This window comes from Oryzias latipes, chromosome 12 (genome assembly GCF_002234675.1).
Source record: "Oryzias latipes chromosome 12, ASM223467v1".
Taxonomy (NCBI): domain Eukaryota; kingdom Metazoa; phylum Chordata; class Actinopteri; order Beloniformes; family Adrianichthyidae; genus Oryzias; species Oryzias latipes.
Window position 1 is genome coordinate 23,831,495 of NC_019870.2, and position 19,522 is coordinate 23,851,016.

General features: G+C 40.0%; 1 protein-coding gene across 2 annotated transcripts in view; it reads right to left on the minus strand.

Annotated features, from left to right (window-relative positions):
• The window catches only part of igsf9 (immunoglobulin superfamily member 9), an 85,402-nt gene that overhangs the window by 39,492 nt on the left and 26,388 nt on the right, over positions 1-19,522 (minus strand). For both annotated transcript variants that reach the window (XM_020707826.2, XM_011482007.3), the window contains exons 4-6: positions 9,707-9,853; positions 6,162-6,310; positions 853-964 (exon numbers count right to left, since the gene is read on the minus strand). In XM_020707826.2, the coding sequence (XP_020563485.1) occupies positions 853-964; positions 6,162-6,310; positions 9,707-9,853 (408 nt within the window). The remainder of the gene's footprint in view (positions 1-852; positions 965-6,161; positions 6,311-9,706; positions 9,854-19,522) is intronic.

Genomic DNA, 19,522 nt, shown 5'->3' on the forward strand with positions numbered 1-19,522 from the left:
TTGTGCTGGCCAGGACAATAGATGATGGTAGTGGGTCTTTAAAGGGTTGGAGTATAAGAATCTGATGTTTCCATTACATAAGAGTTGTACAACTATCCCATAGTATTAAAATTTGTTTTATTTAACACCTATGTGGATCCCAGTGCAAATACTAAGCAAAACTTAATGAACCCATTGGTGCAGTCTTCTTGCTTTTCTAAGTCAGTGTAATCTATAAGGGAAATTTGTCACAAATCGGCATCCTTTTTCACGATTTAACAAGCCGCAGGAGCCCAGTGAAATGTAACCTAAGAGTAATGAAGATTAGTTACTGTTTCTTTAAGATCATTGCTAGTGTTCCCTCTGTTTCGTCTACTCCTAAAGCCTGAAAATCTGCAGAAAAGCCGGATGAAGACCAGTACATGACAGACAGTTATCACCGTCTGTCACAAAACCCCTGTCTCTGCTCCTTTTTTCCTAAATAATGACACTGTGTAAAATTACATTTTTCTAATAGTATACCCAGACTGCCTTGCTATTGAGTCCTTATTTATACAAATATTTCTTATCTTGCATTCACGCTACTGTACGTCTCTAAAATTGAGCAAAACAGAAAGCTTGAAAGCGATAAGACCGCACTCCAAACTATCAGATGATATCTGGACTCATATTCTGACACTGAAAATATTTAGTAAGTTAAAAGATAAGGTCTGAGTTCAGTTGGAGTTTCTTCCACTTCTCTGTTGCATGATGCAAGGCGGAGAAAGAGACATTTAAATGATGGTGGCTTTAGGTCAATCAGAGACAGGAAGATCACAGGCGGCGTGGAAACAGGCAGGCAGCATCCAGACAGACAGCCAGACAACAGCTGACCTTTGATCTTCACGTTTGTGACGCGAGTCACGTTTCCCTCAGAGTTGGAGGCGTGGCAGGTGTACATCCCCGCTGACTGCGTGCTCACTGCAGGCAGAGATAAGACTCCACCCTGGAAAATTTGATATGACAGATAAAGTGAGGAGAGGGTGAGAGCAAACAATAGAGAGGTTATAAAATAAACTACAAACATCAACAGGAAGGAAGGTATTTTATATACTTACAGAGGAAATATAAAACAATGTTTAATAAAGGTAAGAACTGATTTGCCTCACAACACAATAACCGTTTGAACTCTTTCAGATCTCTGAAAACTTGATTTAGGAGTTGGTGGCTGTTGTTTCCAGGGTCAGAAACACCTCAGGAGTTTTTGTTGATTCTCTTTTCAGATCCTCTCCGAATTATTAGAGTTTCCTGGGTGACATTTGGAAACTGCAGCCTACAGTTTTCTTTAAAGAGTTTTCCTGAGATTAAGATCTAAAGATGGCCAGGTTTCTCCAGAACCCCGTGGAACTTTTCTTAAGGGAGTCCTTTGTTTTTGTAAGTATATTTATGTCTTTTGAAGAACAGAGTTTCTAGTCCAAGATTTGATGGTACATGGCCCAATACATCCCTTTGATGTGGTGAACAGTCTTAAGCATTGACTCCACATCTGTGTTTGATCCAGAAAAGGTGTCTTTTGCAAAGACACTTTTCCAAAGACCTTGATGTTGGTCTCACCACTTTCATCCAGGTCTCACCTGAATCCTTCAGAGGTTCATCGGCAACCTTCATGAGTCTGTAAGTGTGCTTCAGTAGAGGACCTTGTCATTACACATTCACACTGGGCATGTGTCGTGCAATCAAAAAAAGCGCTGAACACGGGTTCTTGAACGAGCTTTTAGCATATGATGTTCATACTGGACTGTTGTTACTCGATACTAGCGCATGCACCTTTGGAAGTGGCTTGGTGCGAAAAGTTGATGCAGATAAGCAGCAAATAATCGTGTATGTTGCCCCAGACCTTTTGTTTCACAGATCTATTTTGATATGTGAAAGACTTAGAATTTCCAGCAGGATACAAATCTAATCTAATTACTAACCTCTCTTTCATGATCGTTTTACAAACAGTTGGTACTTCTATAAATTTAATTGGACGCCATCTATATATGTCACTACCAAATCTGAGGCCATGATTGGTTAAAGTTCAACTGGTTTCAACTTTCAACATGCATTCAGTGGCCACCCATTTTGTACGTGAAGCCCAAAAACAGACTTAAAAAGGTGCGTAGCAACAGAGTTGTAATCGTGGAGGTCCAAAATACGCATATACGCACTATTACACAGACTTTTCATTTGCAGTGGTCGCTTGAACACGTGTTACTGAGGTCGGTGTGAATGTAGCATCAGAGCTGCAGGATGTAAGTCCTTCATGGCGCCTGAGCTGATTCCTCACTGTACTTGTGATCACTGGTAAACAGTTTGTGTAGCTGTCACGAAAAATGTTTTCATTTTGTAAATGTTCTATATGTTCAAATTTTGTGTCTCATTGCTGACCCCTTGTGGTGAACTGAAAAATTGACTGTGCATGCGCTGTCCATGCGTTTGGTCATAAAGAGTCTGATGGGGCAGCATTAGCGTTATAAGAAAGAAAGCAGAGAACAAGCTGGAAGAAGACGGAATATAGCACGGTGCAAAGACTATGAAATGGAAAAGCAACTCCTTAAAATGTGATCAGAGGGCACACGGTAATATTGTTTCAATATATTGTAATTTTGTAAATCTTTATGCATATGTGTATTCTGAAAAGGGTAATTTGTTTTTCTTTAGTTTTTCATGGTGATTCGTTTGGTTACGTGAAAATAAACTACCAAAACATCAGCAGTCGGAGCGTGGCTTTTTCCTGATCATATTAAAGAACTTAAGGAGCAGCTACAGTTTGACTTTTCTTTGTTTACTTGATTATCTATTACAAATTATTGAATCAGTGCCATCTAATCATACTGCTTGCCAATAGTCTGAATCGCATCTTTGCGTATGTCGCAATCTTGCTCCTGACAATCTTGCAGCTCTTTTGTTTTGGTGGAGATGAAATGTCATTGCTTGATTGCTTCAGTGGACCTGGGAGAGTACTCCTAATCTCAGTTTGTTATCAGGCATTTTGCTGATTGATGAGCCATTGAACACTTGTTTCACTAGAATCTATACCTGTTGGTTTTTTGTTTTTTTTTTGTTTTGTTTTTTTGCTGCTCTCCCCATTTAAATAAATCCATACTTAAAATGATTAACTAATAATTTATTTGTGCTCCTGTCCTTGGCCTTGGACCTCATCTCGTGCCCCCAGTTGTTCCATCTAGATCCCAGTTCCATCTGGATGAAGCCCATCTGCTACACTATTCAAATATGTAGTTGTGGAGTTAGATAAGCTAATTCTTCTTCAACAGTCCTGGTACATCACCTGTCCTCTCCTTCATGTGGACATCCTTGAAGTTTCTTGTTTTTTTTTCCTTTCCTTGACCAACTGTGTTGTAATATTGGGCTTTATAATAAAAACTGAATGGAATTTTGTTGTCAGTTCACTAACATCTGAAACTAGTACTTCTCTGCGCTGGTGCAACAAGATCCACAACAAATCTTCTGCATTCCAAAAGTTCAAACCTCAACATGCTGAAACGCAGCAGAAAACATTCTCCCCTTTAATCACGTAGAGCCTCCAACATGAATGGCTGCATTTTGTATTTCCGTCTGGCTCTTGACATTTAGCAACATATTAGGCTTTCTCACTAAAACCCTTTTCCATCATGGCAGCCAAATAGCTTGGATAGGTTCAGGGTCTCTATGGGTTATTCTGGTGGTGCTTTGCAGATTTCCCAAGCTGAATTTTGTAATGAGGTCACTGGCAAAGGTTCAGTTTAATGACTCTTCCATGTGGGGCAGCTCAGTGTGCGATGGTTGGCACTGTCGCTTCAAAACATGAAGGTTTCTGCATCTGTGTGCTGGAACGAGCTGCAAACAAACCACCAAGCTGGGAAGAGCAGGTGCAGAAAGTGTATTTGTGCATTTCTAAATGTGATGTAAAAATCTATGTGTGTCTAAAGAGGACAGCTGGATTGACTAGCCAATGTTGCCATTGATTGTGCAGCATAAATGTCTAAACATTTTTTTTCCAGAACTCATTTACTATTTCAGCTGATCAAACTTACAGCAGGGCAAAAACCTATTTGTCAGTTGCAGATTCTGTAAATTGTCAAATTAAAAAGGCTGAGAGGTCCTTAATGCTCATCATACATACACTTCAACTGTGAGAGACCAAATGTAAAAAAATAATCCAGGAATTCACATTTTTTCACATTTTTTTCAAGAACTGTTTGTGTAAAACCAATCCCACTGTGAACCATAGGGATGGAAGCCTCAATCTTTTGGGGCTGCTTCTCTGCAAAGTGGACAGAACGACTGATCTGTATGAAGGAAAGGATGAATAGAGCCATGTATGGAGAGATTTTGGGTAAAAACCTCCTTCTATCATTGAGGATGAAACGTGGCTGGATTTTGTAGCATGGCAGTGATCCCAAACAAATTACCAGGAAAACAAAAGAGTGGCTATGAGCTCTTGAGAAGACCTTTGATAATGGACCAACATAGTAGCCACAGCGCAAGGTGAAGGCTTACCGATGCTGCATTCATACCCGGTTTGGAAATGTGCGTTTGAGTGACTGCTTCCAAAGAAAAGTCGTTGTAAACGTGCATCTGCTTGTTCCGGGCTTCTGTGTTGAAAACTCTCATGCTCACGCATTGCTACGGATGTTTTAGGGTCCATTTTGCTTCTACATAAAAAAAAACTGGCAGCCATTGAATGTGCGCTGAAGGTCGAACCAGTTGAACTTTGATCAGAGACTCAGATTTGTTTGTGACGTACGGGTAGTATCCTGTTCAAAACACGGAAGTACCAACCAACCGTTTGAAAATTGATCATGGAAGAGAAATAATTATTGCAGTTTGTATCCCACTAGAATTATATGACACCAAGTCTTTCACGTATCGGAATAGAGCGATGAAAGGAAACGGCTGGAGCAAAATTTGCAAGACTTGTACCGCTTCAACATTTTGCGCCAGGGCTCTTCCAACTTTAAGGACATGCACCAGTATCCTGTGTAAATACCACATGCTAAAAGCGTGTTCAGGAATTCACGATAAGCACATTCTTAAACGTGCCACACATAACCGGTGTGTACGTAGACTTATAGAAAACTGACCTCTGTCATTACTAATCAAGTATGGTTGTCTTGGTTACAAAGTTTGAGAGGATCTTTTGTAATGGACCAAAAACCTATTCTCTGCTGCATAAATAAACTCTTTAAAAATTAAAAATGTGATTTCCTGGATTCTTTTTTTACATTCTGTCTTACAGCTAAAGTGGCTCAATGATAAATACTACAGGACACATGTATCTTTTTAAAATGGACAACTGGTAGGATTGGTGACTTCCAGTATCTTTTTTCCCCCACCATAAGTTGAAATACATGAGAATATCTGATAATCTTTATAAACAAGAAGATTGTTGAATTAAATAAATATTTTGTTTAACTATTTGCACAATTTTTTTTAATGTTACAAAATATAAACAAAGTACAGATTTGTGATATTTTATTAACCTGTATTTAAGAGATAAAAAGAGCTGTCTAGCTTGCTTTATTTAGGATAAAAATCTATATTGATAATCTTCATGTGAAAGAAAACGTATTTCTTCATTCCAACTAAATGTATAAACTATCACTAAAAGGCTTGAACGTCTCTCATTGGGTATATCAAGACTTTTTGCATTCAGTAAAATATGTTAGAAGATACAGCTTTAAAACAAATGTCCACCACAGATGGTTTAAATGATCAGGTCTATTCTGATAGAAAATCAACACTAACAGCTTTGAATCGGTTTCACTGCTATTTAATGTAATGATGACCTTAATTGGTGTAAATAAATGTCATTTCTGAGATGCAGTTTCTTTTTTTTTTTCTCCTGTGCTTAGTTGCCTTTTTGTGTCGCTTTCTGTTTCTGTGTGGAGTTTCTGGGATTTAGTTAATGATTGCCACTCAGCTGTTTTTCACCCGTCATTAACTCCCCACAGAACAGATGCTTGCAAAAGCTTTTTCTGTCTCTTTTTGTTCCACTCTTTTGTTTTGTTTTGTGTTTGACCAGCCGCAACAGTACCTTTTATTTCCGGTAATGACAAGATTTAATTTTGATCATCTGCCACTGTCCACTGCTGGCACCTACAACATAATCTAGGCCAAAGCTGTATGTTTCAGTTATATTTTTGTGCACTCACACGTACCTGATAGTGGATGTTTTGAATGACAGTGCCATCCTTCAGCCATGTGATGGTTGGTGTGGGGTTTCCAATAGCAACACAAGAAAAAGAAAGATGAGTTCCAGCCAGTGCCTCCAATACAGGGAGTGGGAATTCTGTAAAGGTGGGTGGACCTGTGAAGAAAAAAGAATATTTAGACATCTGTTTTCATCCCTGCCTTCCGATCAGGCACATTACTTTTCTAAATGTGACAACCTCAATTATACAGAAAAGCAACTTTCTTGGAGATATTAAAGAATAAATGATTGCCGCTCCTGTTTTCCTAACACTACTGTTTGGCCTTGATACAGCAAACTGAGCAAAGTTTAGCAGCATCATAATCTATTACTTTTAAAACTAAAGTGCAAATATCAAATCGAACCTCCTCCGACTCAGATCTCATCAATGGACGTTCTGATCATCTGCAAACCCTCCAGTCACAGGCAAACCACAAAAACTCTGATCCTAAACACATTTCTATAATAGATACAAGTTCATTTCTCTCCCTCTGTAAGTATAAGGTCCTATAAATTGCAATATGTTTGTTATTGAGTTATTTTATCTGTGATTTTGCAGCCTTTGACAGTCTCATATGTTTAGGAAAAGAGCACAGGATAGGTGAAAGAGAATACCTGCAGGGCATGCTACAGCAGGCCTCAAGTACACAGTCAGAGCCCATTATCATCCTCATCTCTAACCTGACGCCTGGCTTTGATCTGCAGCCTGCTGCAGGTTTCTTCTGTACATTTGTGTGTGGAGTCATGGCAGAGGCTTTACAAACTACAGATAAACTTCAAAGCTGTGAAAATAATGATGCATATTTCATATCAGAGTTTAATATTTAAACCTATCAACAAGTGTGATAATAAATCAACGGCAGGCAGCCATTATTCCTTACAAAATCTGTTCTGATAGTCAGCAGTTCTTACGTTTCTCCATATTACCCAATCCATTTGAAAAGTTTACTCAGTTTGAAAAAGTTTTAAGGATGTTTTTGAAGTTTAAAGACTTCTTTATAGTATATGTCAAAGCATAGCTTTGCACAACAAATGAAATATGAGATGACTTAAAGTTATGGTGAAAGTCTCCATAAAGAGCAGAATGCTCTTAATGAGGCTGATAAAACACTTCATGGATAGTTGTTGTCTTTTATTTCAAATGAGCTACAGTTGTGTGTTTTGTAAAGTAGAAAACTGGCATCAACCGTGAGAACTTCTGAAGAGCAGCAGAAGGATGGCTCCAATTAACTGATGTCTTTTCTCAAAATATTTCCACTTAAATCCTCACACTCAAGCCACTGTCAGTCATTCCAGGAGAGTAAAAAGCTGGAGGTAAAATGATAATTTTAGGATAAACACATCTTGTCTCCAAGTTGGTATCCTCATGGCGCCAAAGAGATGGATGCGAAAAGCAGCAGAAGTGCAGCAAAGAGTGTCAAAATAAACCAATCTGGAAAAGTTTCAGTTTTATTTATCTGCCAACTGAGACAAATCCCACCGGATTACTGTTGTATGGGCTGTGAATGGCTTTGTTTCTGAGAGGCCAATGAATGTGCAAAGCTATGTTCACAGTTGCCTCTGCAATGCGCGTTCAAGCAACCACTTCTAATGAAGTCTATGGTAACACACGTAGATGTGCCATTTAGGCTTCTGTGTTCAAAACTCGATCGTTCAAGCACATTAGCTACTCCGTTACAGTTGGAGCCCTATTGCTCCAGCTGTAGGGGCATTTGAAGCTGTACTGGTGTCCAAAAGTCACTTTTTGGGGAGGAGCCGTAGGGTCTTAGGGCTGGCTATCCCTACACTGGTAGGGTGATCTGCTGATATTGCATGACTTTTTAAAGTTATAAAGCCAATGTTGTTATGCATTTTAGAGCACTGGCAGCTATGCTAAGTAGATGTAAACTAGATGACCTGTAACTATTGGTGACATCATCAAACGGCAGTAATGTCCAAATTTGAAGACACTATTCTTTCTATATCTCTACACTTGTGGGGGGCAGATGTAGGGATAGGGAGAAGCTGCGGGGGTAGGTAAGCAATTCGGATTCAGCCAAAGTACTAAGCATATTGAAAGTTAAACCCGGTCAAACTTTGACCAATCAGGGACTCGGATTTGAGAAGTGCCAACCATTTGAATATTAATCATGAAGGAGAAATAAATTTGTGCCCGAACGGAACTATACGACACCAAGTCTTTCATACACACGGTTTCACGTATTCGCAGATTTGTTTTTCAGTCACATGACTCCTCCAGTTTACCTTAGGGTGAAGAATATTTTACAGCGAGCAGGAGGTGGTTTCACCGGTTCCTGAATCGCTATGACCAAAGTTTGTGCCTCTGCATGGAGAAATGCCATCAGCTGACTCAGAAACAGCCAGAAATATCCTGAAATGCTAAGGAAGATAATCACGGAGAATAATTATCATCCGTATGAATGAATGATGGATGAAATCGCGTCTCCTGGGAGAAAATGCCATCTCGGAAGCACGGGGCTCCTGCTTTTAAGGCACAAAAAGAACGAGTGACACTCATAATGTGTGTTATAAAGTACGTTAGGTCTAATGCTCTGAAGAACAAAAAAAACTGCATTGAGCGATATTTATTAAATATTTAAATAAATGTTGCATAAAGCATCAGAAGGGTTTTTGATGAGTAAGGATGGTGACAGACATTCTTTGGCCGCAGGGTGGGGGGAGGGGTTCTCCGTATTTACGGATTCTGCCTATTCCCGGATGTCTGTAGTCCCTAACCTCTGCGAATAAAGGGGGAATACTGTATAGGAATAGAGCTGTCAAGTAAAAAGTCTGGAGTAAGATTCGCGAGATTTGCAGAGTCTCAACATTTCGTACCAAGCCTCTTTCAACTGTAGGTGGCTGAGATGCGTAGCATTGGGCAGCGAGTAGCAACAGTCCAATGTGAACACTGTATACTAAAAGATACTTAAGCTGTGTAGATACTACGCATGTGACGCGTGTTCAAGAACGCACTGAGCGCAAGTTCTAGAACACGCGTCACATGCCTAGTATCTACACAGCTTCAGTATCAACAGCAGACCATCGAGCCAGATTTATGCCAGTTAATTCCCACAGTCCAGTTTTCTTCAAACGGAACCCAGTTCTGTGTGTTGGCAGAGGGTTCTGGTTTAACAGAATTCTGCTTTATCTAAGCTGGATCTATAATATCAGCGATCAGAAAAACACTGTACAGAGCGAATCTCAACAAACATTTGGCTTCAGTTCTTTCTTATTTTTTCTCAGTCAAAGTTTCGAAACAGCTGCTGGCTACAAAAAAGCACTGAGCTTTAATAACCAGCCAAAGGCGTGTTAGCTCTGGTAATATGTAGCAGAATCAATGCGGAAAAATAAAGTAATTTATCATAACTTTTGTGTTTGACTGACAAAATTGGTGAAAACAATTGTGTGGACCAAAGGTGCAGCCCACTTGTTTATGGCTGGATTGATCTTTCTTTTTGTGCTGCTCACCATAGTCTGCTTTGAAAAATCACAGCTCTGTAAGGAGAACCTCACCAGACACAGAGAGCAGAGTCCACGAGCTGTTCCGCAGCTCATCTGAGGGCCTGTCCAGTAAGAGGACCCGACAGTCGTACCATCCCTGGTCATCAAGTTGCAGGCGCTCCAGCCGCAGGGAGGCGTTCTTCCCCAGAGACACTCGCCCTGCAGGCACACAGTGCATGTGAAAAAAGGAGCGGGCAAGCTACACAAAGACTATAAAAGAGGTAAAATACTGAGAAAACTGATTTATCATGTCATTTTGCAGCTACTGTGGGTTTTGGTGTGATGCTCGACTGGGAAGAAAATGTTTAATATCATCAAATGTTGCTTGAAAATATCATCGTATGCTCAAAGACACTGACAAAACAACACACTCATGTGCACGCAGAGTTTGAAATCTGATCTCCTGGTTGCCAGGTGACCGTTCCCTCAAGCCTCTGTTGCTTTGCCACATCAGCCCTTTATTTCTTTCCACTCTGCAGCCTACAACTGCCAATCTAGCTTTTAAACTTTAACAAAAACACACTGGTTCAGCCCCTCAGCAGCATGCACTGGCATTAAAAAACAGATACAAGTGAGCAGCAAAGTACACTTTAGCTCAGTATGCCTCAGTTTGGAACAGTATAACTCAGTATAGCCCAATATTTCATCACATTGTATGGCCCACTAAAGCTCAGTATGGCTCATATGATGGAGTTTGACTTATTACAGCTCAGTTTAGCTCTGTTTTGCTATTATAGCCCAGTATGGTCCGGTATAGGTCAACATAGCTCAGTATGGATGAGTACTCAATATGGTCTAGTATATGCCTGTAAGGCCCAGAATAGCAAAGTATAGTTAGGGCCAGTATAACTTAGCATGGTCCCAGTTTGGCTCACTAGCGCCCAGTATAAGTCAGTAGGGACCAGTGTAGCACAGTGTAGTTCTGTGTGGCCCAGTATGAGTTAGAATGACTGTGCTACAGTCGGAATAGTCTACAGTCTGGTTTTCAACATCACAGATGGACAGTACCCATCACAGTGGGTATGCTGGCAGTGATAACGCAAAGCATTTACGTTCTGAGCTGCTAAAGTTAACTAAATCCACAGAGTGCGAGGAGTGTGGGGTTAATGTGAAGCAAAACACATGGCAGAATACACTCAGGGGATTAGCACATTTGAAAATCCCAACCATTGACCCCCAGAAGGTCTTTTACTTTTTTGCGCTTCTTGCATTAGTGTGGTGCAGGTCACTGCAGCACCTTGGAGTTCAGGTTGTGCTGAGGCAGGGAAGCTGCATGAATGGATCCGTCATCAGATAAAAGGGGTGGGGGTGGGGTGGAGGCATGAGGGTGACCACATGGCGCAACTGCTGCTTTTAAAAAAGTGCATTATTGCAAGTGATTTAAGTGCAAGCTAAATTGAGCGAGAGGTGAAATTCAGAGCAGCTGTGCTGTTCTGCAGTACAAAATGGATCTGCTTTACATGAAAGCCTGTAGAACTGATGGACACACACTGGGGGGGGGGGGGGGGGGGACTAATCACCATGTAAAGCAAAGAAAATTAGAAACTGCATTACCATATATTAACATTTATGTTTTATACCAAATTCCCAGTGAATATGAGTGGAATTTTCCCCACAACAAAACTAAAGCTGACGCAAAATTTGTTTTACATTATTGGTAAAGCCAATGTGAAAAGAGTACAGAACAACTATCTATGACTAGTTGTTTGTATCATTTCCATCCCCTAAAAGAAGGGAAAATATAATCTGTGAATGGATGAAATGCAAGGTTTAAGGAGCCGTCACTGCAGATATGTCATAACTTAAGAGGAATAAGGTACGTTGATGCAAATATATAAATAGTTGAAGGCCACATTTAGATGATCTCAGGCTGGCTGCACCTTTGAAAAGGACACATCTAGCAAATGAAAGACTCTGTAATGTTTAACCAGCAGCTGTGTAGCTGATTTGTTTTTTATGTTATGTCACATTCTGACAGTCTAGTATGAGGTACTGTGAGCAGCCAGCACATTGGTTTTTGTTAGTCTATATTTCCTGTGAAAAAAAAAACTATTTTGGAGGTGCCCCCATCCCCTCAAAAAGTCTCTTCTGATTTATCAGCTGCAGTGAACCAAGGACACACCACTCCATTTTGTAAATGATTCTTAAATTAGACAAAAAAAAGTAGGTAAAACATTTCTGATGAAGTATTGCGCTCATGCCTCTGGTAAAGGACAGGTCATGAACTTCTTTAAATTGTTTTCTATATAAAAGGTGATTTTTAAGCTCAGATGAAAAACAGACTTTTTTTGTTTTTTCCTAGACAAGAACAAACACAAGATAGGATCCATGCAAACGTTCCTCAGCAGGTTTCCAAACATGAGCTCAGGGAATTCCAGCTCGGAACTGTGAAAGGATGCCTGCCACCTGTGCAACAAATCCAGTCGTGAAATTTCCTGGCTCCTAAATATTCCACAGTCAACTGTCAGCTCTTTCATAACAAAATAAAAGAGTTTGAATCAACAGTTACTCAGCCACAAAGTGATAGGCCACGTAAACTGACTGAGAGGGGTCAGCGGATGCTGAAGCGCAAAGTGCAAAGAGGTTGCTGACTTTCTGCACAGTCAATTGCTACAGAGCTCCAAACTTCAAGTGACCTTCAGATTAGCCCAAGTACAATACACAGACACTTAGAATGGGCTTCCATTGCCGAGCAGCTGCATCCAAGCCACCCATCACCAAGCACAATGCAAAGCGTTGAATGAAGTGGTGTAAAGCACGCACCCGCTGGCCTCTAGAGCATTGGAGACGACTTCTCTGGAGAGATGAATCACGCTTTTCCATCTGGCAATCTGATGGACAAGTCAGTCTGGGTTTGGAGGTTCATTTTGGACTGCACTGTGCCGAGTATGAAATTTGGTGGAGGAGGAATTATGGTGTGGGGTTGTTTTTCAGGGCCTGGGCTTGGCCCCTTAGTTCCAGTGAAAGGAACTCTGAATGCAAAACCTTTTGGACAATTGTATGCTTCCAACCTAGTGGGAACAGTTTGGAGCGGGCCACTTCCTCTTCCAACATGACTGTGCACCAGTGACCAAAGCAAGGTCCATAAAGACATGGATGACAAAGTCTGGTGTGGATGTACTTGACTGGCCTACACAGAGTCCTGACCTGGCCTGCAACACCCGTATGGGTCAACCCCCCATCTGAATTCAGCTTTAAATGTCCTAGAATAGGGCTTCAAATTGCTGACAAAGTCTACAAGGATTCTGCTTCTGGACCCTAAAACTGAGTTCACACTAAGGTGACACAGACACTTAGAGATGCGTTCAGTGCTGTGAGGAAAAATTATTCCCCACAAATGGTGAATTAGGAGTGAAATCCCATTATCTTTAAAGAGAGAAACAAATCATAGAAGAAATTTTAATCAGTTTTCTGAAGCCTTAGGACCTTCACTGGATTTTACTTGTATCATATTATACTATGGTGAGTTTCTTGCTATTACTCTTTGACCTTATTTTTTCGTTTGTTTGGAAATCGGCTTGTTTTTACATCCACATTTCTCATCAGTTCAAGTTTGAGGTCCTGTCCTGTGCAGAGCTAAAATGGAAACGCTGCTGGCAAGAACATTTAGAAAGCAAAGTTATCAGCTTTGCTCATTTTTATTCAGATTGAAAGATCCACCAAAGTTATTGATTTGCTTTCTTCTGAAATGAATGTATAACGTTGTTGGTAGATTAAGCTTTCAAATTAAACTACAAAAAATAAGGAAAAAGCTCAGGAGAAGATCGTCTAAAAGGGGTCTTGTTTGGTTTGACAAGGGTCTGTATAAAAAATTATTTAAATTCAATACTATTTTGTGCAACACAGACATTTATGTCCCTGAAAATGTGATAGTCACGGGCAGCACGCCCACATCGTTTCCAAGGCATGTCGTCAGCTCTTGGCGGCAGTGGGGAGGTTTCTGTTGGAGGCAGGAGCAGATAAGGATGCACTCTTCATGCCTTCTGGCTTTATTGAGCTCAACTGTGAGCCGGTTGGAAATGTGGTGCTGTGTGGCTCCACACTGCTGTAGCTAACAGGACTTATCCCTTGTGCATGCTCTCATGTTTGTGCACATGAGAAAGGAAGCACAACATCCATTTATGCAACTCCTGCACACTGACTAATTATGATAGGGTTAAACAGAAAACACATGCAAACCGTGCATTTATACAGACTGATGGCTGCTCAGGGACTTTCTATCCTGGGCGTGGAGGAGACATTAATCCTTTGATCTTTTTGCTCTATAACAACAAATACTTTAAAGCCCCTGTTAGCTCCTAACAGTCTCAAGGGAGCATTGAGAAGAAAATGAAATGCACAGTCATGTGGAAAAGAATGGACTTTTTCTTACAGGGTTTTCTGTATCAAGAGAAAAAAGAGAAATCATCCCAACAGCACATAAGCACACATCAGTCTAAATCAAGGGTCTGCAACCTTTAAAGACCCACTCCAATGAAAATTGTTTTTGGTGTTTTTAACATGATCTAAAAGCATTTTTTTTATGATGGAGGATGGTTGAGATCTGAGTATTTCTTCAAATCGTGATGGATCAGAAGCAGACAAAAACTCGTAGTTTGAAAGAGCTCTCAGCTGTGACGCAACAACTGAAATGGGCGAGCCAAAGTTTCACTGCTCGCTCCATTCTGATCGATCCATGTACGTCTTCCTTTTCCTCATCCAAACTGGTATTTGGGTCGAAACCTTATGACGAGATAGCGCCAATATTGGTCGCCATTTTTGTTGCTCCGCTAATGTTAGTATGGGGTTGTGAGGGGTTGTAGTCTAGCGGGATAGAGTGTAAACAAAAGGGATGATGGGATATCAGCGCAAGCTTACTTCTGTGTTAACAATCCTGCCCACAATTTTGATGAACTCCTGCCGCTCTGCAGAAATGATGTCAAAGAAAATGACAAAGGTTTTTTGATTTGAGCTAAAATATGATTGGAATGGGACTTTAACACCTTAAGAGCCATTCAGATTGATTTCGTAAGGGTTAATGGCCGACGAAGTGTGCGGTCATTACTTTTTAACGCACGCCGTGGAAGCCTGAACCATCCGACGCACACTTCAAAGGCCATTAACCCCCTTATACCATGGTCACTTACAAAGGCAATACATATTAACCAGGTTTTAGTCCTTAGTTCTTTTTTTTTTCCGATTTGGATTGCTTTTTTTATAGTCCGCGTCGCGCAGCACCACCGCTGCAGTCAAGTTTCGGCGATATATATATATGCTGATCGTCCCGATGGCTTGAATAAAGCATCAATTCAGAGAGAAAGTTCACCTCTTACCGCTTGTTTTTGTCCAAATGATGAAGCAAAAGGTTGTTTTAAAGAAGTGATACAAAACATTTAAGCTAGCTGACCGAACTTCTTTTTTCACCGTGCGGTTATCAGGTTTTAATGCATACCCACCAGCCAATCAGAATCGAGTATTCAACCGGACCATGGTATAATTACTGATAACCCATACGCTCCAGAAACATAAAACTTAAACATGAAGAAAAAGTATAGCTTTTTAAAAAAATATTATGTTTAAAACTTTTGACAGCGGTTCACAAGAGTTCCTTTCAAAATAAAAGACATCCTGCAACAAATGGGATCATCACAAACTAAGGTTGTGTCTGAATTCCTTCACTACTTTGTGCACTTTATAGTGTGTTGCCATTTTTTAGAGATGTAAGCATCTATAATTCCAAAATTGAGTGCCCAGGGGCCTCATTTATAAACGTTGCGTATGCACAAAAGAAGGCGTACGCCACTCTCTACGCAATAATTGAGATTTATAAAAAGCAAACTTGACGGGAAAATGTGCGGTCCTTCACGCAAGCTCTGACCCAGGCGTACGCACAAAAACGGGTGAAATGAGAAACGGCGACACCGTCGGCAGATGGAAGAAACACGTGAAAGTGAAAATGACAATCCTGCCTCTCATAAATAACATGAAGACTTCACAAAGCAAGTCTTACAATTAACAGCCTACACGAAGACCCGTTTGATCGATCAGCAGTGAAACAAACAAAAAAATCAAACGACAATTACAACAGAAATTCAAATGAACACTTATTTGCAGAAAGAAAAGTGAAATATGTTCTGCAATATTGGCATATTGTGCAATTCATCCTCATAAATAATATAGTTAACAGAACGAAATAATGTACAAAACTGATATTCTCATCAATGTGTCCGTCTGGCGGAGCAGACATAGGTGCAATTAGACAGACAGACAGACGGACATATTAATTGTCCACTGGGGATAGTTGTTTTCATAGTAAAACATTTCTTCATAAGCTACGGAATTATGGTATTCATGCATATGCCTTTAGTTTGTTTTATTTTTGATAAAACGATGTATGGCATATGTCTCAACCATTCAGAAAGCAACAAGAAATTACATTTGCGCAGAACAATTTCCCATTTCCACGTCGATTATTACCGATATCTGTAGCTTGTCAGACGCAATTAAATGGAGGGAAATAAAATGCCCCATCACAATGCGTAATGACGCTCAATGGCTGATCTTGCGCTCTTAGAAGATGTGGCAAAAGGAAGAATTCGGAGTGAACGCATCTTTAGACAGCAAGAAGACTTGTTGGCAAACGAGGACGAGTGGATTATGAGTCGGTTCCGACTTCCTCGAGCCGTCCTCTTGGACCTCTGCGGGCTTTTGGGGGGGGTGTCACCCGGTGCATCTGGTGCGTCGGTGTTCCCCCTGCGCCTCAGTCACCACTCCACTTAAGGGATTCCCCAATTATTGCCGCCAATAATATTATATTAATAATTTTTTTTTTTTGCTGACATTTATAAAGTTGTATTTTCATATTGGGATCTTTTGTATCAGGACTTGCTGGTTTGGTCTGGGGCACACCACTTGATGGGTTGTTGGTGCATTATGGGTAGTAGGGAGCGTTGCGGAGTGATCCATACTACTGTATGCTTTAGCTGTTTGTCACTGAGTTTAATGTCTGACTTATATGATTGTTTTGTTTTGCTTGATGCACTTTGAAGTTAAAAAAGTATGTTACTTCTTAAAATTAAAAAACATTTGTATTTTTCTTTGACCTAAGAGCCACAATAGCGGGATAAAAGAGCCACATGTGGCTCTGGAGCCTCAGGTTCCAGACCCCTGGCATAAGGCAACTCTAATCTTTGTTGCTATAAAATGTTGTCAAGCACTTCTTCACGCAGCTGCTTGAAGTCACGGAAGTTTGCATAAATTTGTTTGTGCCAAACCAAATGAAGAGTTCTTGGACTTCAACTGATACGCACCGTCCTGCATCAAACGAACTAAGGAGCAAGGGAAATGAGCCTGAGACGACCAAATCACTCGGATAACTCGCATTAGCATCCCAGCACCTGAACAACAGTTGGGAGTCTGGTTCTGAAGATGAGACACCTGAGAGCCCGCTTTAGCCTGGGGGGTGAAATACACACCGCTCCTTTCAACTCTGCGAGTCTTAGTTTCCCATCTTGCACCTGTTACTAACACAGCAACCTGTGAGGAAGCCTGAGCTCAAAGCCTCTTTTTCAGACCTGCTGTTTGGCTGAAGAACTAGCTTCCACTCCCAGCAGGAGAGACAAGTCATTAGCATACCTGCCTAAAGAAACACAAGCTTTCCTCAGCGCACTGCTGAACGGCTGAGAGGAAGAGGGGGGAAAGTAATTCAAGGCTTCCAGCACAAGTAAATATTAGGGTCCTGACTGAATTTATATGGTCGTGCATAGTTTCAATACATCATGAGGTGTTGCATCAATGCAGGGAATTGTCTTCTGAGTCAGCAACAAAAGCCTGCTCTCTTTTTATGAGCCTGGGCAGGAATTAAAGTCTGCCCTGCCCTCACCTTCAACAATTCATCAGCTAGGATTGGCAGTGAATTTATTGCTATGTAAATGTCAGTATCACATTCTGTGGTCAGGTTGGGCAGGGAGTGGCAGAACAGCCAGATGTAAAAAGGCTTTGACCTGGAGGAAAAGCAGGTCCAGATCCTTTGACAAACAAGCTTAAAAGCAGATTACCGCTCACGACGGCATCGGCCATGAACACCATGCCAAATAGGAGAATACATTGTGCAAATAAAGTATAATGACATGCTAAGGATTATGTGGGGAAAATGTATCATGAAAATATAACAGTTTCTGAGAATGATGCAGTAAAATAGAAATACATTTCTGTAGTTGCTTGAAATGACCTTTTGAACTTCAGAGGTTTTAGAACAGTTACTTTTGAAGGGCCAATGGATTACCTTAAATTATTTTTAACATTTGTGAAAAATGCAAATTAAAACAAAATCTATATCCTTTTTAATTATTGCTACTGAATGAGGATGTAACGAATAATCGATGAATTGATTAATCAATTTCTATTCCTACGATCCAACCAAATTGATTTGTCTGAGGCAGAATCGAATCAAATCAACCTATTAAAAAATCATTTCAAAATTAGATAAATTGATATTTGAATCAATAGTGGAAAATACCACTTGGACTGAGACTTGTTAGTTTTTTATTTATTTATTTTTTTACTTTTATTTTACCTTCATTATTGTTATTTGTATTTATTTGTTTCTTTTAACTTATTTTAGGAAAAAAAGACCAAGTGCCATTGCATTGGACAACACAAATGTTATGGCAGCAAAAAATGATCAAGCCATCATTTTGGTCCAACGTGTGGAAACACTTTGAATTAGCAAAGTCATGTGACCAGTCAGTGTGCTAGAATGTTCTAATAATGTTCCCTTTGGATTATTTTGTGAACTTAAGGAAACTAAAGTGTGAATGGATTTGACATTAATTCTTGTTTTTTTGTTCATATTGTTGTTCATATTGTTCAATTTACATTTGATTATCTTGCAAGAAATACAAGGAATTTGGAAAACTTCACATGCACTGTTCAGTACCAGGTGTTTATCTCTGAGTCACACTGGTTGAAGTTTTGCCTAAAGGTGTCTTAAATCCATTTTAGGTAAGTGAATCAGATCGCTCAAAATGAGCCTAAATCGAGAATGTATTAAATTGGCAATCACAAATACCAAATTGAATTGTCAAATGAATCTTTAGATGTTATGATGTTTTAATTATTTGGGTAATTTTAATCTTTATCCTTTGATGTTTGCACTGTTAAAAACCTTGCATTAAGTTGACAATTGTTCATTCCTTGCTGACTTTTTAACTCATCAACTTCAAGTCTCACTCCGATCATCTTTTGATCTATTTCCAAAGTGTTCCTAGTGGTCTTTTAGTTCTAATTATATCACTTTTAGACAAAATAAAAAAAGTACTGTCCATTTCTAAAACATAGTTTCTGCAGAGTGGCAGGAGTTCATTAGAAATTTGCCGCTAAGTTGTGGGCGGAGCTGTTGGTGCGCAGTAAGCCCACCCCTACGTCCCATCATCCATCCCACTGGTCAACAAACATTTTAAACAAAAACATTATTTTCATCAAAGTGGGCGTCTCATTTAGAAAATCACCAATATCTTAACTCTGTTTTTAAGAAGCTAATATCCAGAATAACACATGATCATGTAAACATGCCCTTGTGATTATCCTCTCCTGAATAAGGTAACATTCCACACTAGTATATAAAATACAAGACAGGTGGGATGTGCTTATATTTCAGCATGGAAGCAACCAATTTGAAATCACACTGAGCATTTAAAGTCAAAGTCAAAGGCAGCTTTATTGTCAATTTTTCACATATGCATCACATACAATGAATCGAAATTCCGTTTCTTACTCTCTCATGCCTCTCCAAGAGAAAAAAAATTAAATAAAATAAAAATAAATAAATAAAAAGCAAAGACAAGAAAG